The 24,826-nt window shown below is 39.7% G+C and overlaps 1 protein-coding gene and 1 long non-coding RNA gene across 4 annotated transcripts; one reads left to right on the forward strand and one right to left on the reverse strand.

Annotated features, from left to right (window-relative positions):
* Positions 1 to 2,516: 2,516 nt before the first annotated feature.
* On the reverse strand, positions 2,517 to 24,826 carry INHBA (inhibin subunit beta A). 3 transcript variants are annotated; one of them, XM_083824283.1, is made up of 4 exons: positions 24,681 to 24,787; positions 22,898 to 23,228; positions 19,711 to 20,231; positions 2,517 to 9,121 (listed from the first exon to the last, which is right to left on the reverse strand). In XM_083824283.1, the coding sequence occupies exons 3-4, from the start codon at positions 20,096 to 20,098 to the stop codon at positions 8,235 to 8,237; spliced, it is 1,275 nt and encodes a 424-aa protein (XP_083680409.1). In that variant the 5' UTR covers positions 20,099 to 20,231; positions 22,898 to 23,228; positions 24,681 to 24,787; the 3' UTR covers positions 2,517 to 8,234. The 3 variants fall into 3 exon arrangements, with proteins under 3 accessions (XP_083680409.1, XP_083680410.1, XP_083680411.1); XM_083824284.1 differs by having other exon boundaries at positions 22,898 to 23,026; positions 24,681 to 24,777; XM_083824285.1 differs by lacking the exon at positions 22,898 to 23,228 and having other exon boundaries at positions 24,681 to 24,826.
* On the forward strand, positions 13,645 to 19,278 carry LOC310894324. Its single transcript, XR_014579809.1, has 2 exons — positions 13,645 to 17,063; positions 17,469 to 19,278. It is a non-coding gene; the product is annotated as an uncharacterized lncRNA (long non-coding RNA).

Raw genomic sequence — 24,826 nt, forward strand, 5'->3', positions numbered from 1 at the left:
GCTATGTTGTTTTTGTCTGCTGTTATAGAAAGTTGTGGAGGCCATAACTCTGGTGATATACATTTCTGTCTTCTCAGAGTCAGAGAAACTTTCTCGTGCAGTAGAGGCTGGATGATTCAGATGTGTAAAATCATTGTTATGCTGCTTCCAGATGTGGTGTTGTAACGTGTACAATGAATTTGCCGCTGCATCTGTCAGCTGCAGTGTTGCTTTCAAACACAAAATAACCCCATTCCCTCTCACAGCCCTCATAAGGAAACGATGCATAGGTAGTGTCAACTCATGTGCACCTTCCTTCCAACCCTTCCACTTCAAGTGTTTGGAGTTGCTGGTTATCAGAAGGGAAAGGGAAACCTTGCCATTCAGTTATATCTGTCCCGCAGAGAGATAGGGATGCTCTAGCAGCTGATGATTTTCTGCGCTGTTTTTCCAGTCAATGCAATTCCAACGAAGCTGATGAGTAGACAGTAGAAAAGTGATCAAATGGTGACAATGTTTGAGATGACTAGATAACTCTTTTAAAACCAAGGAAGGCCCAGAGGTCATAGCAGCTGGGTGGCAGGTATCTGCAAGCCAATGGATTTGATCACCATAGTGATAACAGTGCCATATTTCTATCAGTAGCGTAAGAGAGGATAGTGACCCTGAGCCCTGGGTAGTACTTTAAATCAGTCTGTGGTTGTATTTCAGGGAGACAGCCAAACATAAGTAAGAAGGGGATCACAGAGGGCAGCCACGGAGACTACCAAAATACAGGCTTTGATAGCCCTGTGACAAGCATGGAAAAAAATCATGATATGCACTGAGACTAGCACAGCAATTCAATAACCCAAGTAGCAACATGAAAATCCACCTCAAAGGTAGGAAATGCACACTGAGTAGACACTATCTGTGTATCTGTTTCACAAAATCATTTGGTGTTATCTGCCTTTGTCTGTATATTATTAGCATGGTCTAATTTGTTTGGGGCAGTTTTTTTTGGCTTTAACAGATTGTTCAGCTCATACAAAAGGCAGCTCTTAGCTCTCCACTGTTCTTTGAGCTGGGGCTTTTCAACAAGCGCATACAATAGCAACAGTTCTCAATAGCATTCTTAAACTAAAAAGAAAATCAAACAGCTGTGTAATGGAAAAAATCTGGATTACACCATCCAGTGTTGCACTTCATGTCGTGCCAGAGAAAGGATAACTCCCCATTTTACACCTGAAGTGTAAGCTTCATTTTTAGCAGGTTAATATGCTAGTGGTTTGAATCAAATAGGCCTCATGATTTTATTTTATTGCTAGCGCAACTTCCAAAGCCAATTGGGTTTGTCCTTGATGGCAATAATAGTAATAGTGAGCATAACAAAGGAAAGAAAGCAAATATTCAATCATGTCTTAATTTTCTCTGAAACAAAAGCTTTCTGTAGCCACGATTGCACTGATTTATTGAAATCTTATTCTCAGTTAGAGGAAAGCAACTCACTTCTTCAGACTTTGCAGAATGGCTTTCAATGTCTGATTATTAAAAGGCCTGCTAATAGCTGTGGTGGCCCATGCTTAAGCACCGTGTAAGTAATCCATTTAAAGATCAACCTTGAGATTCTTGTTTCCTGATTCTCAGCCCACTGGAATGTAGCAGGAGTCCATTTATCACCCTAGGAATGCAAAGACTGGTGAAAACCCCTCATAAGTACACTTTACTTTCAAATACAAGAGTACTCAGATGATTTCTCACTATGGCTGCCTGTGAACTGATTATAAATGAGCACATGTGAACTGACAGTTTTGCAATTTTGTCTGGGTAATGCAAATTCTCTTTTTATCAGGGTAAGCATCTAATTCTGGGTTATTCAAGGGAATTGTGGTGATGGTAGCTGAACACCTAACAGCCTGCGGGCAAAGGGGAGCTGACACTGGCTGTGGCATTGGTACTGTCTCTGTTTCCTAAGAAGGGAACAACCTAAAATTGCATTACATGTAGGAGTGTGAGTCTGAATGCAGAGATAGGATGGTGACACTGAAAGGAAAGGCATTGCACTGCTTGATCCAAAGAGGCACCCGCGTTTCACCTCTGGTATTTTCTGGTATTTCCCCACGTCCCATGTATTTCCCAACCAGGAATGCGTATTAAGGGACGATTACACAATGCTTGGTGAAACTCCCTTTATTTATTTCACTTGTGTTGTTGCTGTTGTTGTATAAGAAAGAGCAAAATAACAAAAAGAACAAAGTAAAATAAAATAGTAGCTGACCCAAACATTTTCAACACGTTGAAATCCTCTTTCAAATGCAAAGACGCTTGCTTGCTTGCTTGTTTTCTGTCCTTTCTTTGCATTGATTTGTACAAGCAATTTCTCGGTGAGCCAAATACATCTCTGGTGTAACTTCACTGAAGTCACCAGACTTACACCAGAGGTGGTTTTGGTCCTCTGTCCTGGGTAAATACAGTAGGAATAAATTGGTCACGCAGGCAGGGTGTCTGGCAGTAAGTGCACTGAGTGGTCCTGGCAAACCAATAAGAAAGATCTAAAATAGAAATCCCAAACATGTCTTTTATTTAACACAGGGCCTAAAAATCTACTGGGAGCTGCTGAATACTGCCCACTAACTGTACAAAGTATAGGTAGCATGCCTTCCAAATATCAAAATACCAGACGGAATGCCGTGAAAATAAATAACTTCTAATATAAACAAATGAGAACATATCAAACTGTTACCTCTTTAAACATAATGTAAATAAAAAAAATACCAGTCCTTCTACACAATAAATATTAAGAAACCATTGACATAGTTGAAATGTACTCATATAAATTAACAACTTTAATTACATTAGCCGAACAGACATTGGTTAAAGCACTGCATGTAGTATGCAAAATAATAATAATAACAATAATAATAATAATATCAACAACAAAACACAAAATGATAAAAACAAAATAGGCTTCATAATATCTTGGCTTTCATAATTTATATATATATATGTATATACATATATATATAGTTGTGTGTGTATATATATTGTAGATATATATAATATGTATATATACATACATATATATATATCTTCAACCCATCGTCAATGTATTGTTTCTGAAAGTATTTAAATATAAAGAAACCCATCGAGAATTAACACAGATTCACTGTATCTCAAAAAATAAATAGCTATATAACCCAGAAGTGTTGTTTGTTTCTGCCTATGAAAACATTGCTTATAATTGTTCATGAAAGGTCAAATTACAGTTTTCATTACTCTGACTGAAAACCTTTTTACTCCACATGTAATGCAATGAGAGCAGACGGGGAGTAAAGCTCTTCAGTGTCAGAAAGTTAGCATCTGATTCTTATACTGATGCACAGTATTGACATGAGGTTTAACTTAAAGGAATTACTAATTTCCATCACCTCTCTTCTACCTACACTCCAGAAATAGATTCTGCTCACTTTATTCATGCTGACTGGTAACTTTCTAGGAAAGGAGACCCTCTGGAATCAACAGCATTGCTTACAGAGTAAGGCACTATTCCATGAGTAACTATAGTCCATAAAAATTATCATTTTGCACATAGACATTACAGATGCCTGAACTTCTCTAATTCAGAGATATTGCTGCCAGCCTCTGCATGGCCTTGTGGTGTCACAGTTATATGAACCTGGTAACTTGAATCTCAACTAAATACAAAAGAGTAGGTATTTATAACAGAGTCCTAGTTTGCAACGATGTGGTAAAAGGCTGTTTCTATTCAAGTCAATGACAAAACTCCCATTTCATTCAGTTCTGCAGTTTCAGGCCCTAGATCTGTATTCTGCTGTGACATATAAGTGCAGAATAATTATAAGCATCTGTTAGCATTTCCTTTTGCTAAACCCCAAGAATACAAATACATTCAGCCCTCCCAAAGAAACATCTTAATGTGCACTTCTGCCAGTTTCTTAGGCCTTGGATACAGTGAGCATCTGACATGAAGAGGGGGAAAGACCACTGAATGTCATCAGCTCTGAAACAAGAAGACTGTGGACGTACTAAACAAGTACATTTCTGTGATCAAATATATACTGAAAATACATTTTCAATATAAAAAGGAAATGGGTTATACAGAGAGGAATGCGTTAGTAGTTAAAAGCTTTTTTTTTTTTTTTTCTTTTTGGTATAGTAGTACCTGAAGGGAGAAGTAATTTTTGAGACTGCATGCCCTTGAACAACTGTTTAAATATGGTAACAATTTCTAATGCTATTTTAAGTACATGCAGATTTAATTAAACCAAATTATCAGGGGTGGGGTGTTTTGCTGGAATCAGTCAGTCTTGATTAACATCCCGATTTCTTATTTTATTTTATCATATAGTTTTTCATTTCCCCCTGCTTTAAATAACTCTGACCACAAATCAAAACCCCATGACTGAATCTAGAGATCAGAGGGAGAAACCTTTAAAATTTGTGAATAGTATAAACACATAAATGAAAGCTAAAAAGCGGGGCTTAGGAACAGTTGCTTCTTGCTTTGAAAAACCTTCTTCTGTTTTTGGTGTACCTATCATGCAACCCACTCACCACATGTAAAAATCCTCTTTTCTTTCCTCACTTGGAAATTGTCTCAGGCTAGTTTCACGTTTTCCAAGGCCAGCCCCTGTGCACCACATAAAACCTGGTATCAAACTCAGTATCAGACTTCTTTTTAAAGGCTCTGTCAGCTTTGACCAGGAAAACCATGAGCCTAAACTTACTCTGCTTACAGTCAATGGGAGTTTTGCCATTGTCACTTTTGGGAAGGTGCTGGGATTTCAGGACTCCGATGCTCTTAATTAATCACATGTGAGAATAATTTTTGCCAACATGAGCCATCTCACCTGCTTCCCTTGCCACTACATTCAGAGATCAACCATCATACAAGCAGCCTGTTTTTGAACAATTAATTGAATTAAATGTCGGATATGGTGCTACTCATTCAAAATCCGTTCTCTCCCTTCACACTGCCTATAGCACAAGGAACCTGTGGTTCAGCCTGCCTTACCTTTAGTCATGTAAGTAGTTTTACTACTCTTGTAAGGAGATCTGTAGACAACAATGAGCCTGTGGACATAAGTAAGGGTAGAAGGGCAATATACATCTAATTTTAAGTCCAGGTCCAAAGTTCAGTGAAATAAAAGGTACTGTCCTTAGCTGTCACAGGCTATGTTCCTGCCACAGCAGTTCCAGAGCCTGGCCCTACTTCTAGGAAAATCAACAATACTTCTGCCACTTGCTTCAAATGAAGCAGGGTCAGGAACTTGGTTTGTTTAAATTATGAAGATAGATTATTTGTGCCTTTTTTTTTTTTTTTTTCCCTACTACCATTTGGTATCCCTCCCTCTCCCCAGGAAGAAAATACTTAAAAAAAAAAAAAATAAAATAAAATCTGCAATAATTTAAATCAGAAAGCCTTGATATTTTACAGAATACTTTAGTGACAAATTTAGTGTTCACCCAATTGTTACAATTTTTTAATCTTTTTTTTTTTTTGCAAACCGCAAACAAGTCTGTAAAAATGCATTGTATAAAAAGTACATAAATGTATAACCCATTAGCTGTACTATGCAATCTAAATACTGTGGAATAAATTAGATAGAAAACTTAGCTATAAGCATGTATGTTGATATCTATTCAACAGAGGAAAGGGCTTTTTTTTCCTTTTCTTTTTTCTTTTTTTCCTCTTTTTTTTTTTTTAAATCTCTATCAATACATACACATACAGACACGCTCCCATGCGCACATACATCTACACACACACAGACACAGAGCAAACCCCCCCCCACACACAAACAATTTTGGCTGACAAAAAATGAAGGCCCTGATTACACTGCTTAAACATGGTTCTCGCCATGAAGGTGCTAACACACTATCCCTAGCCAATGTGACCAGGTTAAATTGTGCTGTCTTTTTTTTTTCTTTTTTTTTTTTTACCTTTTTTTTTTTTTTTAACAGACTGTGCTCTCAGCAAGGTGGGGAGCCATGTTTGCGCTGCTTTCTGTGAGAGGTGTTTTGAAGCCCTTCCTGTCAGAAGGCAGCCAACAGGGGCTTGGTCCTGCAAACCTCTAAGAGTCTGAAGATTCAGGCTCAGGGTTATCAAACTCAGTGTAAACAGGGCCTAAAGGTTTCTCCCATTCCCTCTTCTCATCTCCCCCTACCCAAAGACACACGTTGTAACTTTAACATTCTTTTAAATACGACAGCGATAGAATTTTTTTTTTAAACCTATCTACCTATGCCCTATGGGTTGGACCCTTCAGGTTAGGTGTTGACACTGAAAATTAGGTTTTACAGGTAACGCACAAACCCATTAAGAGTTGTCATGCTAGAGGGTGGTGGTTGAGACGGCCAGCCTTTTGCTTAAGACTGCTTTTCAAACAGAAATCCTATCACAAGTGCCATTTTCTTTGTATTTGCAGGGGTGATGGTGGGCATGGCCCAAAGCTGCTTGCAATTTTACATCAATATTTTCTAAGTGTACACCAGCACTTTAGGTTCCTCTCACACAAATACCATTTTGAACACTCATGCTTGTTAGTAACAAACAAGCTTTTAACATACTGTGCTTTGCACACAAACATTCATTGTTTAAGAACATTAAAGTGAAGCCAGAAATGCTTATACCTCGTGTATACATACATATATACATACAGAAATATATACATATATATATATGTATGTCCCTTGTATAAAGTTGTTTCCCAATGATGCACAGTTGCTGTGCATCAGGGATAAGTCTTAAGTGTTGTATATGCAAAACAAGTACAGTTATGCTTAGATGGACCTTGGATCCAAGCACCTTGGATACACATCCCAGGGCTTTTGAGGGCTTTCTTCAAATTACAATTTTCTGTTTAGGGCAGAATTTGAATTTAACTGGTTAGCAGATATACTAGCCTGAATGTAATCAACCCACTGACCCTTAATTCAAACCATAACTTATTACAGGTGAATGATACCAACCACAAACAGACTTTTTAGAGGCTCGCACAAATGTCTTTGGTGTATGTGTCTATTCAGTTTAAGGTACAAAATAATAATAATAATAATAATAATAATAAAAATAGCTATTTTGTGTGCTGTAGCAGTTCTTGTATAGCTCACAATAAGTGCAGCTCTCAACCCCTCCCACACCCAACCACCCTCCCTTGCAAATGTTTGTTAAATAAGGATTAGACAGGTCAGACACCATTGTAGTGCAAATAGTAAACGATTAAAATTTTTTTTTTACAAAATATAGAAATGTTTGGCTCCAGTATCTGGACAAACATATTCCTTTCAAGTATCTCTCACTGAAGATTTTTTTTTTTAAAACAAGTTACTTCCATTTAAAAAAAAAAGTCTTTCTTTTTTTTGTTTTTGTTTTTGTTTTTGTTTTTTCTTTCTCTTGCAGGTAAACAGTTTCAAACCAACTAGGTTGCATAGTTCTAACGTTGTAAGCACCTTTACAATATGTAACTTTTATTCTTTCATTCGTTCTTTTTAATCATTTTTTCTTCATTTTTCTTTTCTTTTTTTTTTTTTTGTAAATGTAGTGCAGAAGATGAAGGTGTATACACCTGCACAATATTGTCTCTTTACCAATGTAAGTATATGTAAGCGTGTAGTGTCTGTATGTATAAAGGTATGTATATAAATACATAGCCACATATATATATATCCACACAAACACTACACACCTACTCAGTTCCTCGGTAAATTTTGGGGGAAAGTGCCAGTGAATGTAGTGTTCATACACATGGCTTTTCAAGGAATTTCAATGACATTTTGGACTTAGTCCAAACTGCTGCAGGTTAGATGAGCTGCTACCATGGCTTGAACTGATGGGTAACTAGGGGAGGGAACATAACTCCCCTAGTAATAGCTATGCTTAACATACTATCTAATAAGATAAGGAGCATACTGAAAGGAAGGGGAAATCCCCAACCCATACCGTCATTCAAACGTATCTCATTCAAGCCTGGGTTCATGAAGCTTTCCTCCTCTTTATAGCTGTAGTCTTTTCTGATCCTCAATATTTCTTTTTCTTTTTTTTTTTTTTTTACTTTCCCCTCTTTTTTTGTGTTGTTGTGTTTTTGTTTTTTTTGTTTGTTTGTTTTTGTTTTTAATTTGCTTGTTCTTGTTTTTATTTCAGATGATTGTTTCATTCAAAAAGGATCTTATACCATGTCAGGTCTTTCCTCTTCTTGGGCTTTTAAAACGTTCTCTTCTCAACTTAAAGAGAAGAGTCTTGTGCACATATGTGTCTATGAACAGCCACACTCCTCCACAATCATATTCTGTATATCTTTCTTAATGATGTTCTGGCCATCGTCATAGTAGAGCATGGACATGGGCCGCAGCTTGGTGGGCACACAACATGACTTGAGGTTGGCAAAGGGGCTATGGCCCCGCATGCGGTAATGGTTGATGACAGTGGAGTGGAAGGATAATGACGAACCAGATGTGCCTGCTATATGGCTGGGGCACTCTCCTTCGCAGTAGTTGGCATGATAACCTGTAGGTGCAATGATCCAGTCACTCCATCCTATGTCCTTGAAGCTGACAAAGAACTGCTTCTTGCAGCAGATGTTGACTTTGCCATCACACTCCAGGCCCCGTCTCCGCCGCCTGTGCTGACGGTCCTCCGAGTGCCGGGCAAGCATCATCAGGAAGGGCCGGTGCGATTGCTCCTTCTCCTCTTCTCCTGGGACTTCTCCAGCATCCTTTTCTCTCCCCTCCCCATCATCTTCCTTTTTCTTCTTCTTGCCCAGTAGCACCAGGCTTGCCCCAGTCTCTTGGCACAGGTCACAGGCAATCCGCACATCCAAGGAGTTCTTGCCTTGGTCCAGGAGTCTCTGGACACTGCTGGAGACAGGAAAGATGTGCCAAGTGCTCTTTCGGGTGTCCACTGCCTTTTCTGAAATCAGAGTCTCACTCCTTTCACCTTTCAGCCCTCCATCCTCCATATCTTCTGCTCCTTCAGAGTTGCCTTTTGGCTGCCGCTGCTGTTGAAACAGGCGGATGGTGACTTTTGTCCTGCTCCGGTTGGCCTTGGAGACCTTCAGGAAGAGCCACACTTCAGCATGTTCCACCACTGATAACTCACTGCCTTCCTTGGAAATCTCAAAGTGCAACGTTTTCTTGGGTGTGCCTGATTTGGTAAATGAAAATAGACAGGAAGAGCTAGTTAGTATGTCAGTTTGCGATCTGTTAAAGAGACCTTATTGTCATCGCAGACATGGAGTTCCCTAGGTTTCCTATTTGGCCCTTTACATTTTTATGATTCTTCTGTTCTAACTTTTCTTCACCTAATCCCCTTCTCAGATGCTTTTGTGAAAATTCTTTAGAAAACTACTTGTTTGTCTGTTGCTTTCCAGTACCATATTTTAACACTTCCAGTAATGTATTTTAAGCTTTTTGTTATAGCAATGATATCTTTATGTTCATTTATGCGCTTATGCAATGCATGGCAAATAAGCATCAGTAGCTGCTAAGAGTTCACTTCCTGGAGCTGCCTTTGTGATCACTATTAACTGAAAGGCAAAAATGAGTTTGTGACGACAGTCCATGACTATGTGTATCATACACATTCAAATCTGAGCCTAATAGCTAAAGTTGGGGGGTGAGTTCTTTGGAAATGAGGTGGGAATGAGATCTGTCCTTTCTCCCTCTGTAAAACACCATTCTTTATATGCATCTTAAAATGAGTTGTAAATGTCAATTGTCTCAAAAACAAAGAAATACTAACACATAAGCCTCAGCTTTCAGAGGGTTGCAGAGCTTTATTGTAAAGAATTGCAGAATTGCAGCAGGCAGACTCTTCATCCTGTGAGATGTTAGCTGTAAATCCTGTTCTTAATTTAACACACTGTACTCGCTGTGATTATAGTAATGGTGAATACACTGAAAAAATGAGCTAAAGAACTGTATAATTATGAGGATGGTTCTCTGGCATAATTGTATCAACTTGCTGAGATGTCATGATGATGATTATGATGGTGAGGGGGTGTTTCTCTGATACAGAGCTCATATCCCTGGCAGAAGTTGGAATGAATAATGAGGGCTGTTTAATGATTTGATCACTGGAGCATGAAAAAGTTAAGAGAGAATGAATTTGCTGTGGGGAAGGGGTATTATTTTTTAAGAGGCAGGTCCTTTTCTATTTTCTTGACAAAAGAAAAGTCCCCACTTGTATCTTTTGTTCTTTCTCAGGATGGAGGCCAGGGGTCACAGATTTGAAACGCACAGATATCTGACCTTAGTTGACAGACACAATATTCATAATTACCAGTTTGTCAGTGATATTATTCTTGAAGTACCCACAGCTGTTGACCTGTTTCTCTGTGCAATGGTTCTGCTTGTCAGGGAAGCATGTCTCTGTCCAATGGTTCTGTTTGTCGTCCTGAAAAGGACGAGTGGTGAAGAAAACTGAAGTGGTAGGAAGCATACAGGAAAAACTGCCCTTGTGGAAGCGAGGCTCTTCTCCTTGCTTCCCGTTGCCTCTGAACTCCACTTAATATGACCTTCCTGACTATCTTGCCGCTCCTGGTTTTTAAAATCTGTATTGCCCTTTGAGCTACCTGTTGCTTTCCCCCTCTGTGAAGTCCTGGCACTGACACATTCAGCTTTCCCTGGTGGCATTCCCAGGTCAAAGAGACAGACATGTCTGAATTAGTGTGGCCAAAGGGCACAGTGTTTTGTTTTTGTTTTCCCCCTAAGTGAGAGTGTGAAATTGTAGACTTTAACTGTCACTGAGATAGGAAAACACATGGTTTGTGTTAACTGCTTCTCACAGACTTTGCTGATGCCTGTCTCCAAAGCGAGCTCCATTAATTTCTAAGAGAGCCATGTGAACCCGTGGGACTGTACCTTAGAAAAGGAAGTGGATTATAGAAAAGACAGAGCAAGCTGACCAGTACTGTGGGGAGTGGCAGAGTTACTGTTTTTCTAGTATTTTTTAAATGAGAGTCATTCAATAATGACTGAAGGCTAACACCAGTTTTTCCATTCTAGAAGTGAAACCCTGGCTAAGCTGCCAGCTATATTAGAGCAGAGGGTAGCTGATAGGCATTAATCCCTCACTGGCCTGGGTTTCAGAGCGTGAGGAAGTATACAGTGACATTCCTCCAGTCTGAAGGAAACCTGGTCCAAGAGGCTGGCTGCATACTATGTAGGGATGTTATAAAGACTGTGCTCTATAAGAATGGTTACTTCTAAGGCCTGTGGGGACCTCTGATAGAGCCTGCACCTTCAACCCCCTGACCCTGTCTCACAAACTTATACCATGTTCCTGAGGTACTAGGCTGGACACAGACAGCAGTTCTGGTGCTAGGAGGGATCCTGTGCACGAGCAGATCAGCAGTGCTGGACATGGAAAACTGGCCCCATTGTTTGCTCTGAAGAGAGCAGCTGGGGTGTGCAGCCCTGGCCTGACTGGGGAAGAAGCTGTGTGGCCCTTCAGACCAGAAAAGCTGGGCAGTTCTGTGTTACAGAATAACTTAAAGCTGTTAAGTGCTCATGTATTTCACATTCTCATGTGTGAAGAATTTCACATTCTGTTATTTCCATTCCAGTGGGAACTGAAAATAGTTACGAAGTGACATATCTCCAACAGCAAATATTCATATTACTTTATGCACTGGCCCGGAAGTGTACCCATGCAACCACTCTTTTTGACAGATATTACATGAAAGAAACAAGATCTCAAGAACTCTGATAATTGTTTTTTCATATGCTCCTGTATGTGTGGAAGTTGATTTTTTCCTCATTACTAAAGATATGAGAAAATGAAACTACAGGAGTACATCTGCGTTGCTTTTTTTCACTGGAGAAAAGTGAGTCAGAGCAAGGTAGCATATGACCCATCCTTATGCAGGGATAACAGCTTCCCTGTAGGTTGTTATTGTACTGGATATTAATTGTAGCTACATTTTCACACACAAATGGTTGATTCAGCTTCTAAACAAAGAAGATGCAGGAAACTTATATGAGACTAATATTTCTCCATGACACAAAATACTCAGTCCTCAAACCTGCATAACTAATAAGAGGTTTTAAAACAATTTTAAAAATCATTCCCTTTCTCAGATCCTATTTAGACGGAAACTGGGAACGGTGGAAGGCTGGGGATAAAAAGCATGCTTTTATATTAGGAAAAAAAATGAGCTTTTCTGAATTTTCTCCACATTCATAATTAGTGTGTTGTGATCACACAGCACAAACAGTATGAATGCTCCAATCTTTGCAAGGTCAATTACGCTCAGACCAGCTCATTTTGAAATTGGGGTTTGGCCTGGGCTAGAACTGAACTGAGATCTCTGGATCGGGCTTATGATGATTATACATTCACTTTATAACAGGATCTTTATATTTCCAAAAAGTTCTGTGCTACGATAAAATACATTCTTCAGGTGTTCCAAGACAAAATTCTGCTGTATTTCATTTTTTCCACGTTTTGCTTAGGGATTTAGCAGTCTTTCCTTTCTGGTCTGAGTTAACGACCTTGTTCAAGCTCTCAGAAATACATGCTGTTCATCTAACTAAAATTAAGAGGAGACCTTCCTGCAAGTTGGGGGTAGTATTACTTCCATAATTACACTCTGTTTATCCCCTTGTCCTGACTTCTCATCTGCCACAACTGATTTGCAAGGGTCTTTTTTCATTTCTAATCATCCTGCTCCTCCTGCCTGACTCCTGTGGAAAGACCCACAGCACAACAGTGGCAATGCCTTCATCACTTCAGTGCTCATATAAGCGGCAACAGCAACAGGCTGGATTGTTACCGTGGCAGAAAGCAGCTGAAAAAGGAGACAAGGGATTACTTTAGCCCCCTTTGATTGCTTTTCCTCATCTCCCCTTTCAACAGCCTTGGAGAGGCCACCTCTCTGCTTTGCTGCTAGGCAGAAGTCCCTTCCAGGAAGAGGGCTGGGACGCTGAGGGAACCCTCTAGCAGCGCTGGGGACACGGCAAACGCCATGAAAAATGGTTAAAAATACAAGCCCTACAAAGAAGTGCATATATGGTAAAAGGTTTAATGGAGGGAGTTACTGAATGGAAAGAAAGTGTAGCATCTGTATACGCAGCATGAGAGTTTGCTCATATCTGTTTTTCTCTTCAGTGGTGCTCACATACACTTTTAGGACAGAAACCCGAACCTGCCCGCACAGGTGCCCTGCTCCCTGCCTCCAGAAGGGCTCACGCAAGGGTCTCTGCCCACTGCCCGGTGCAGGACAGCATGGAGGGCTGGCAGGGCCCAGGCTCTGAGGCTCAGGGTCCCTCCAGGCTGCAGCTGCACAGCCAAAGCTCATTGATTTGCAATTTGCAGCCTGCTTCAAGATCAGGCCCCGTTAGTTCAAGCTGTGTGCACATACCAGAGAGGGCTTAAGCTATACAGTTAAGAGGATTTTTTTTTTTGAATAAAATGCTAACATACTTAAAATGATGTTCCCTCCTCCCCCCCAACCATATGCTGTTAAATGATTGACTGATTTTTTTTCAGAATGAAAGTGATTATGCTTCCTGACTTATCATGTGACTTATTCTTAATTTATCTTAATACGCAGTATTTAAATTTTCCATTCAGAAATGCTCACTGGGTAAGAAGGTGCTGTTACTTTAAAATTCCATTCTTCACCGCTGCTTAATTTTGAACCATTTTTACGTTATACTGTAAGTGAACTGTTTTTCCATACAAAGCAAGCTTTTTTTTCCTTTTTTAGTTGCTAACTTTACTACTGCCTATGTTTAGATTTGGGGGAATTTGTGCTGCATGCCAATCTGTAATTACATTCAAAAGCATCCTTCTCTTCACTTCTCATTTCCGTTCCCCAGGAGACAGAAAAAAAAATAGGTTACTAGAAAGGTTCCTCTAAAGAGAGCAAAGAGAAGAGCATGGTTATTGAGAGATAATTGCTCAAAATGTTTACTAATGAGTGACCACTAGAGTTAGATGAATTTTTCACAGTGCAGAATTTATTCAGTGAATTTAGCACTGTTATGGTCTGGCAATTATCCCCTGGGCAGACTGATTATTACAAATGTATTATTACTGCGATTAGGCAGTGGCCATTTCTGTGAATGCATTTCAGCTTATGGATCACTGACAAACGATTTATTCTAACTATTCACCACCCCGTGTATGTGACTGGTCATCTGGGTTGCACAGTTTTGTTTCTGCTCCCTGACTGGGTGACGGTTGCCTCTTGAAAAGGGAGGAGGAATTATGACACAAATAACAAACACCTTATATCTATGTTCACATCCCCTTTGCTGCCAGCAAAACGGGATTTTTGTCGTGAGAGATAAAAAAAAAAAAAAAAAAAAAAAAAAAAACTATTCCCCACTATTCCCCAAGCATTCATAGGGGAGAAAAATAAAATAAAAAAGCAGCAACAACCTTATTTAAATACCATTTCTTGAAAAATTAACCCAAAGGGGCATTGACAAGGTCATTCAGAATGTGAAATAATTCAGTTCTGGTGAACCTTGACTGTCCCCTGCTATTTTGTCAGGAGAGAAGCACTTTACATCCACAACCTAGAGTTCCTTCCAAATTGAAAGCCCTTCCCCCACATGGCCTTAAATATTTAGAAACAAAAAAGGTGTTTGTTTGGTTGTGGGTTTTTTTGTGTTGTTGTTGTTGTTGTTACTTGAGTTTTGCATTTACATCTAAAATATCTCAAGGAAAGCTTAGGGTCACTTGCACCAATAGCATATTTCAAGATACAAATAATATCAAGTCTTTGTCTTTCACAAAAGAGATAATTTTTTGTACATACTTGTAATACTTTAAGTTCTAAAATTAAGTGGATCAGAAGCTGTCACTGTCTTAATTACAATACTTGATTTCTGTGCAGTAAGGCCCAAATAGCAAGTATACTGAAATGAATAGCAAAATTTCCAATTACTTTCAGAAGACTAAGGTTCAGTCCAAAATTACATCTTGCAACACTCAGTTGCATGACATCAGATTGCTTTTTCACACTCATATAGATGTAAGTAGATAGAAGGACTGCCCAGCATGAATCTGTGCAGGAATGTACACATGAGCAGTGTAGGTATATCCCACACACAGGAGGGCACATGAAGGCACATACTTACAAGCAGGAATCTGTCCACATTACAGTGTTGCAGGTACAGCTGCATGGGTATATAAGCGTGCCTCCTCTGGCATACCCATGTCTCTGGACATACATCCACTTATACGTGCATACAAACAAATGCATATCCATATATTTCCAGCTAGATTTGCATACCAAACTGTATGCATGACTACCCAAAGAGGGACACATACAGTACTTTCTGTCCCTCTCTCTGTCTCTCAGGTATCTTTTTATAAACTGTTTCCCACCTTCTCAGATTCGTCTGTGCTTTCTCAAATTGTTCTCAAAGCAACCAACCTCCTTCAATTCTCACATTTTGTTACAATGAAACAGATTAATTCAGAATGGCTTTCTTCTTCTGGAAGTAACTTGCTTTCATTTGCTAAACTTCAAATCTTCGATAAAGTATGCCAAAGCCAAGAAAAAAAAAAAAAAGAAGAAAAAAAAAAAAAAGGCAACACCAAAACTGGGGGGAACGAGACTTGTTTTCTGAAAGCCAAGGAGACTGCATTAGAAAAAAAGATGTGAGAAAATCAGCTCAGATGATGATTCATGGTCACATTTCTCAGTATCTTGTAAAAATAATAATGATCATTTCTGATCTCTCCAGATATCCAGAACTTCCAGCATCCATCAGTTTATCAGTTTTATCTTTTTCCCCTTTGCCTATTTCCTTCCACTGCATTTTTTTTTACTTGCAGTCTTCCACTCCAGTGAATCTCTGTCTTTTAAATAACCGAGAAGAGAGAAACAAGAGCTCCACTCAGAGAAGCTGCAGATAAGCATAAAGATCTCTGGGATTCAGGGTTCAATTAGGTAAAATAGAAGCTTGCAGGAAGGTTGCCTTGCATGGAGTAAAAAGCCTTTGGAGTGTGCCCTCTCGTGGCCATTCTTTATTCAGCACACATATCCATACCATTAAATACATTTCCTTTCAAAAGAAAATTGATGAAATGATTTAAAGAGTCATAAGTGGCCCATTCTTTTCCTCCTGCGCTGCCAGACTGGCTATATAAGAGTAGGTATCATCCTAAGAAAAGGTGTGAGTGTGTATATACACATATCTGCTTATAAAAAAAAGTTTGTATTACCTGATTAAGCCAGTTCACCTTGAATTCAGTAGGAAGGGAGACAGAAAGGTAAAAGCAGTGTAAATAGCTGTGACACTTGTTGTGGTTTTGTGTGCGTGTGTTGGTGGTTTTTTTGTTTTGTTTTGTTTTTTTGTCTGTTTGATTTTTCCCCCCTGACAGTTCTCCTAACGATAAGCCTTTGGATTTTAGTATTTCTACCCAGAAATTCCCATTGCCTTCTCGGGTGCTGACGTTAGCAACCCATTTCATTGGTAGTTTAGTTGCCAGGATCAAATTCACTTGGAAAAATCCCAGGTCTGCCTAATAAGCTATCTACTTAAAATAATGAACAAGTTAGTAGCCAAACATATTTTATGAGCACTCACTATCTCAGTTATAGAACCTGTTGGATTTGCTCGTCATGAATGTATATGACCCCTCTCCTCAAAAGACAATTTTTAAGTCCTTGAAATAACCCACAGAGCTCTGGCACAGCTACCCTCCTAGCAGAACTAATCGAGGTTAGTAATCTTAGTTTGATATGCAAGTAGAAAATCATTTTCGTGTTTTACTTGTAAGAGTGCCAAAGGACAGTAGGGTGCATTTGTAAACTTTTGCCCAATACTCATGGTCATTAGTTTTGCAAAGATTTGCCTGGATTTGTTAGCTGTGAAAACTACCTGCCAACTATTTTGCTGATTTCCTGGACGTAACTACACCTGTGCTTCAAACAAGTTCCCTGCATTTAGTTTCCCCTCTAATTGTCTGTAGCCTATGCTTGCTTGAATTATGGTCTCTTATAAAAGAGCAGTCTCAAGCCAGAGCCACGTGCACAGGGCACTGTTTGTTCATTCACTCCGTTTCATTGTATGTCTGAGGATACGGCTGATGAAGGATGGAAATACTATTTTTTTTTATGAAGGCAAGTAGTAAATGTGGCTTCTGAAAGGTAAAGGGAATGGCTGGTTTATGTCAAGTCATACGCAAAGGAGCAAAAAGCCTGAAGTATTATTTCTCTTTCCATAGACATTTATTTGATACAACGTGAGATGTTTCCATTCATTTTCATTGATTTCCTACTCCCCTCTTTTGAGACAGAGTGAGTTTCACATTAAAAGCAGAAAGAATATTAACCTGACTGTGAGAGTAACATGTTCATTCTCCTGCTTGGTGCTTTAAACTTATCCATACTCCTCCCAGATACTACAGACCAAACACTGGTGACTGTCCATGTGGCTACATTCTGTTCCAGTCTTTTTTTTTTTTTCCCTTTTAATTCCTACCCAGCATGTCATTTGCCTTCTTTTTGCCTCAATTTCTTCAACAGGAAAAATAATACTGCTTTAATATTCGACGCACAATACTGCTGGTGTGGGAGTGAAAGAGAGCCCAGGTGAAGTTCACTCATGCGTTGCAGCACTGGCACCTGTAAAGCATGGTGGATCCACCAGTGTTAGCAAGACAACAGCTACAAGCGGCTCCAGGTGAAAAATATATGTATCAGCAGTTTGAAGTCCACAGACTGGAGTCAACATTTCCATTATAAGCCCAAACCCTGGAACTCGGTTTCTAGGTTGCTGAAAGCTCCTCCCAAATAAAAGCCTGGCAGATATGGGATGCAGGGCTGGAGCAGCCCTCCTGCCTCAGCTTCCAGGATGGGCTTAGGTGGAGGAGAAAGCAGGGAAGAAAAGGCATGGGTACACAACTTGTGCCCTGGCATGCGGCCGCGCAGCTCCATAGCATGTCTTCTTCAATTAATTTGGCTAGCAGTGGTAGGACAACACTATGTAAATCAAAGTAAGCAACGTGCTAGCATTGGGTATTTTGTAGCGGGGGATCGGTGGCTGGACTATTGGCCAGCATGTGGGACATGGCACGATTTTCGTTGCTCACGTGAGCCCAAGAGCCAATGGCTTCAGGAGTTGCCGTTGGAGGGTGTTGTACTGAGTAGGCATATATCAAATTCCAAATTCCTTTGTGTCAGAGCTCAGGAGAGACAATAATGTGTTTACAAATGATTGGGACTCACACAGTGAAGAGAAACCACTGCTCATGCCATATGTGTTTCACTGGGCTCAGAGCGAGCTGCTGAATACCAGGTGGGGAATCTGACTCGTAGATCGCCTAGGGATTTCACTGCATTTAAAAACTCATTTCTGAACTAAGGTTGAGCCACTCCTGCTTCTAGGGACCACTGGCATTGACATCTGCCTGCTTTCTGAAGTGGGGGGGATGAAAAAAACTGAAGAGCTCGCGCTTGCATACTGAAGGGACTGATAATGTATGTATTGACAAGGACGCCAAAGGCAAGGGCTCCTTGTACAGTTGGAAATCGGACAGCCAGCAGGAATGTCTGCTCTTAAAAGCATGCACACTTCTTGTGCATGGCTTCCCTGCAAACAGAACATCTGAGTCAACAGGTTTTCAGGACTGGAAACTCTGAGTGTTGTCTTAATTGTTTATACTGCTGCAGCAAACTTTTAAACAAAAATGCTTGGTGTTCCTTTGCATACTTTGCCTACCATATGCTGTACCAAACAAAACAATGACATTCTTTTAAAACCGTCTTGGCAACAGGAAAAATGCTTTGGCTAGACAGCATCATAAAAAGTTGCTGTTAGTTAGATGATAGAGTTATTGCAAGATATTGACATTGTTGCATGCATAAACATACTCGCACATACAAACAGATATATATGCACATACATATACATTGAATTAAAATGAGTTCTGGTCCTATTCATGTAGGAACAAGACAGTAAAGTACAACTTTAGAGTGGTTTCCTATTGGCAGTTGATGTGAGCCTGAAGCTATTAGTTAGTAAATATCAATATTCTTAGCTCTTACTACATAACAGTTAGGGAAAACAGTGCTGTAAAAGAGTTCAAAATGCACCCTACCAAGGTTGCATTTTTTTGGCAGGAGAGGTTTAGGAGCAGAACCTTTTTTCCAGTATGCAGAAGCCTGCATTACAAATTGGATCAGCTACAGCAACTTGTCCAGTTCTATTGAAGTCATCTAACAGTCCCTGCAACTCTTTACTGCCGAAGATGCTGCATTAAATCAGAAAACAAAAATGCCCTCTCGCTTCTAAAAGTTAAAGCTGCTTCCTCTGATTTTATAACTTCCACTATAATTTTTACAAGAAAGGGCAGTTTCCCAAGTAGTTTGCAGCTCACATTCTGTCTTTAGAAAGTCCCCAAAAGGCTTCAGCCCTTTTTCTTTCACCATCAGCCCTGCGATCCACTACTTTAGTGCAAGTACTCTGGCTTCACAAGCAGTTTGGAGGACCCCTTTGCAGCCTGACTTTCTGCTCGAGATTGGTTAAAGAGCTTCCTCCCTGTGTGGCTGCCTGTGCTTAGCAAGTGTAATCTGTAGCCAAGACTAAGTCAGAGAAATCAAATTCCTTCAGAGACAACCCCCCCCCCCCATCCCATTCCTCCTTCTCCCTTCCCCCAGGTCTCATCCCACAACCTTGGAGAAAACAGTACTGCTGAGGAGAAGAAAAGAAGTTAATTGCAGTTCTGGCAAGCAGGCTATTTTACTGTTTTGTTTTTTAAGCACTCACCTGATTCCGCAAAAGTGATGATTTCTGAGGTTTGCTCCACAACTTCATTCATTTCGGCTCTTCTTCCGACATCATCCTCTATTTCCACATAGCCATCCTCTCCCACCTTTCCCACGTGGAGTTTCTTGATGGCATTTAAAAGTGCTGCCTTGGGCACCGGCTGGGTGATATTAGGTCTGTCCCTCAAGTGCAACATGTTCAGTATGTGCTTCTTTACTGCTTCCACCATCTCAGGCTGTGAGCTGGGCACATCCTTCGAGAGCGTGGCAAGGGCACATGATGGACAGTCAGTGACTGAACTGTGCCCCTCGGATCCTGGGGTTGGGGAACTCCTCACTATAATCCAGCAAAGCACCAACAAAAATCCTCTCTTCCAAAGCAAAGGCATCCTGGCAGCAAAAGTTGTTGTGATTCCCTTTTTAAAAGGCCCTGCTTTTCCTCCCCCTTCACGCACAGTTTTTTTGGGGCTGGTTTGGTTTGTTTGTTTGTTTGTTTGTTTTTCCTTCTCTTCAGCAAATTCTCTGGAACAAGAACCAAAAGTTTTCTGTGAAGTTTTGTTTGCAGGTTCCCTCTCTGAATGCAATAAGTGCTGTAGATGTTTGTGGCTGTCAGGGAGAAGAGTTCTGACTCTGTCTCAGAGTAGGAGAGAGACACAGAGAGAGGGAGAGAGAGGGAGAGGACGGATTGGCCTAAAGTGAGTGAGTGAATGGGAGAGGGAGGGAGTTTTGTCTGTGAGTAAAGGCTATGATTAGGAAGGGGGAGGAACAGGCAGGCTGGCTTCCTTATGCTCATTGCTCCCCTAACACACACCTCTCTTCAAATATCACTACTCGGGTTTTCTGCCCTCCCCCCTTTCTAAAATCTCTTTTATTTCTTGTAAATTTACTCTCTTTTTTTACAGTTTGACCCTCCTGGCTCCCTCCTGGCTGTCATCCTCCCCCCACCCCCACCCTTTTTTTTTCTTTCTTTTTTTTTTGTTTGTTTTATTCCTTCAACAGTATCACTGGCTTAACTAAACAGAGGAAACATGAATGAATGAAAAGAGTGAAACCTTTTATTAATGAGCACCTTGCTCTTGTCCTGTCTGGTATTGTTAGGGATAGCAGGAGATCTTAAATAGCTTGCGAACAAGAGGGCGCTAAGGGCAGGGGCTGAAAGTATGCTGGGCAGAATGTTATTCTGCCTTGAGTAGAAGAGAAAAGAGCTTTTCTACTCACTTGTAAATGCTGGAGGTTATCAACACTGGCAAGAGATCTGACGGGAGCAAAATAACACTGTTGTTTGGAGGGCTATATAATACATGATACACTCTCCAGCTGCAGTACGCAGTCAGGCACTGAGAGCCTAAGCCAGAGTTGGTACGGCACATATCTGTGACATGCTAAGGTACTGCCCTGGCACCAGAAATATCCCTGCTTCTATGCTAGTCTGTGCCTAGAAGTTCTCAGGCAGATATATTTAGGTTTGGGGTTAATCAAGTAACGTCTGAAAAATGCTTTGAAGATGGAAAGTGTTACATGTCATCTGGCCAAATCATACTTGCTCCTGACTCAGGCAAATCCCTCATCGAAGCCAATAATAATTCTGTCTGAGTGAAGGCTGAGTAAGATCTTCTACATTTGGCCCATTGTTATTAGAAGTCACTTTTTGTTTCATTCATTTAAACGACACAATCATAATATTAGAATAAGACCATGAATAAAACGCAGTTGAAAACACTGCTAGGACCCAGAGTTTCAGCCACTGTTGGTAGACCCTTGGCAGTTTATACTGACGAGGGTTTTTCCCAGCAGTGGAAAGGCATTTGCTATGTTACTGTCATGACTTCGTATCGTCTTTATGTTCTGCAGCATCTCTGTTCTGTTCCTTAACTAGCAAGGGTGAAGCTAGCAAACTCCCTCATGTTTGGACTTGGTAACTGATAATGAGAACACTAAAAGCTGACGGAGTTTAGCTTTTGAGTTTTTTCTGCACCAGACTTTAACTTTTGCTGATTTTCTTAGAGCTTCTGCCTTTTTTAGTAATAGCCCTCTTTCTTTTCCTTCCTTTCATACTCTCTCTCTCTCTCACGCACTTCTGCCTTCTTCTCAGGTGTGGTTACCTCCTACCCAGCAAAAATTCCACTTTCACTATATTACCGTCAACCATTGTATTTTAGTGGGAAGGTATAATTTATAAATATAAGCATTGTAAGGTCTCTAGTTTCCATGAGATGATTACAGGCACATGGGCTGAGAGACAGGCACAGGATTATAGTTAAATGAAACATACAGAAGTAACTGAACAATCAACCAAAGTTTTACAAATGTTATATATTGCAAGTCCTTTTCAATTAAGGTCTTTTATAAGTCTTTCACTGTTATAAGGCATCCACAGTACACCCTCATCTGTGTTTTACTGACCTCAGTTGCTATACTGTTATATACTGTTACACTTACGGGTCTGTCAGCATTATAAACCCTGCAGCCATTCTTATAAACACATCTTTGTAACACAAACCTTGCTATAATACATCTAAATTTCTTGGATCTCATGAACAGCCCAAAGTCTGTTGTAATTATAGGAAGTCTGAAAGTCAGCTTGAAATAGAACTAAAAGTTTAATTGGATGAAAAAATAATTTCAGATGAAAATATGCATTCATGATTAGATGTACTAACAGATGACTTAATTAAAGGGGTTATTTATAGTTCTAATATAGCACCTATCCCAACAGTGTCTGACGAAAAGTAAGGGATAGGCATATTTCAGTTTAAAAGACAGATAAGTATGTTTGGGTTCTTGTTGTGAGGTGTACATTGCTTGCCATATATAACAGGTACACTTATCACAGACAATCTATTACATATAGGTATAGCATATTATACTTGCATGCCATGGTGATGACAGATTTAACATTAAAGCATGACTTTCCAAAAAGCATTGTTTTCTAAAAGCGAGTCTGCTAGTACCACAGATAGATAGTTCAATAGTACTTACATACATACGCATATATATATGTTTATGTCTAAAAATACATAGTGTTTGGATAAATATAGAAATGATGGTTCAGATTCTTTCCATAAAATTACCTGAGCTGAAAAGCTCTGTATATACATTCATTCAATATATCAGTAACAAAATGCAACAGCATGCACATGAATTAAAAGTTTTAGTTTTAGAAGAAAAATGCTGGTTTAAAGTTTTACCTCTCTAGTCCTCACTCTCAGAAGGAGACTGCTGTGTTGTGCATTAAGAACTGCTGAAGTTCCTCTTTGTGGTACTTATAATGCGAAGCTTTATACTGTACTTCTCATGTGTACACTCACATATAGTGTCTGTCAAAAGTAAGTGGGCCGGATCAGTGTGCTGGATTGGTTAATCCTGTTACATCAGCAATTGACTGTTTTTCCTGTATGAGACATACTTCTGGTAATTATCTAATGGAAACTCCTAATTGTCTAGCATGACAAAATATCGTGGATTCAACTTGTAGTGGTGATCTCTGTATCCATTTAAAGAATAGAACCTAAAATGAGACTGAAAGCAAACATTATGAGTCAGGAAGACACACTCCAACTTGTTTTATTGCATAGCTAGATATAGATATTATTAGATGTAGATATCACTGATTTAGTTCAAATACAGTATTTGCCAGATACTTAATTACTAGTTAGCAAATTGTTTTAGTCTTCTATCATGCTGAGGATATATCAGATAATCTATCTACAAATTTGGATTATTTTCAAATTCAGGAAAATGCATTTGATTAAGAATCCTTTTGCAGAGGATATAATTTTTAGCTCAATCTTTGTATAAATGTACCTTTCTGTTAACTTAGATAGTTTTAAAGCTCTCCAAAACTGAACTATATTGCTCATGTCCAAGTCTCAGAGCTCCTTGACATGCAGATTGCATCACTATTAAAAACTATTTAGAAACATAAAAATAAGTTACAATGAATGACAGGGTTTTTTTGTTGTTGTTGTTTTTCAGGTATGATATTAACTCCTGTGAAATAAAATCAACTTAAATTTTCATTTCAGTTTATAGTAGTGAAACTCAAAAATAACTATGCCTATTAGGCAGTGTGTAATTAATATATATATATAAGGTCAAAAGTAAAGCCAAAATCAATCTCCTTTCTTAAACACACATAATAGCTGGCTTTATGTGGTACCATTTATGACAAATGGCATGATCATGCAGTCTTTACTCATTCAAAACACCCACTGATTACCAGAAAATCCCCATCCTTCAGATTTTTTTTTTTTTTTGGCCTGAATCGTACTTATAATTGTATTTTTATGTCCTGTTGGTAATGTAAATTTAATCTGTCTTGGAATATGGCTGTATCAGGCAAGAAAGATTTAAAATTTTCAACTTACAGTGATACCAGGGAGTCCTTAGAGCAGCACTGATTCAGACTGAAGTATGTGCAGTATTCACACAACAGCTTTGGTAGAATGAGCAAAAAATCAGGAGTTAATGGGAAACATATGACCAGATAGGTTGTTTTGTTTCCCAGGTTTAATATGCATATAATAAGTTTTCAGGCTTTAACGTGCTGTGGATTGAAGCCTCTTGAAACAGGTTTCAGTAGCTTTCCTGCAGCCTGACATTGGTGGTTCCAGTTGTTACAAAGAACATTTTATTTTTAATTTTTCCCTTCAAGGACAGCGAGAGAGGCACACTTGAAGAAACACATAGTGAGCGTGCATGCACATACCTACTTCTTTTTAGGGCAATATCTTTAATGGGGATCCTAAAACCAAGTTGCGTCAGAGGACTTTTCCAGCGCAGAATTGTGCTTTTCTCAGGACCAAACTGAATTTGGTTTTAGCTGGCATCCTAAGCCCCTTTGAAATTAGTTACATACTGGTAGCGCAGTGACTGTTGTGATTTGGCAGTCAACAAGCGCTCAGCAAGAGACCTTGTACTGCACTGATTTTACAGAGAGTGGAAAAACTGCCCTGCCAGTACCAGAGTTACCTTCTGCTGGGACGCAGGACGGCACGGGGTCCACTTTCAGCAGCAGCAGCAGTTGGTGCTGGTGCCGGTCCCACCAAGCATCTCACCCTGCTGCAGTTCCAGCACCTGCGGGGGTTTCTCCCCAGACTGCTGCCAGTCAGGGGCTC

The sequence above is a fragment of the Anser anser genome, assembly GCF_964211835.1.
Source record: "Anser anser genome assembly, chromosome: 2".
Taxonomy (NCBI): Eukaryota; Metazoa; Chordata; class Aves; order Anseriformes; family Anatidae; genus Anser; species Anser anser.

What these genes read in the sequence shown, in the direction of transcription:
- INHBA (XM_083824285.1), bottom strand. Translation starts at nt 20,098, where the DNA reads ATGCCTTTGCTTTGGAAGAGAGGATTTTTGTTGGTGCTTTGCTGGATT. An exon ending in CATCACTTTTGCGGAATCAG is followed by an intron (nt 9,122 to 19,710) that starts GTGAGTGCTTAA and finishes TTACCAAATCAG; the next exon opens with GCACACCCAAGAAAACGTTG.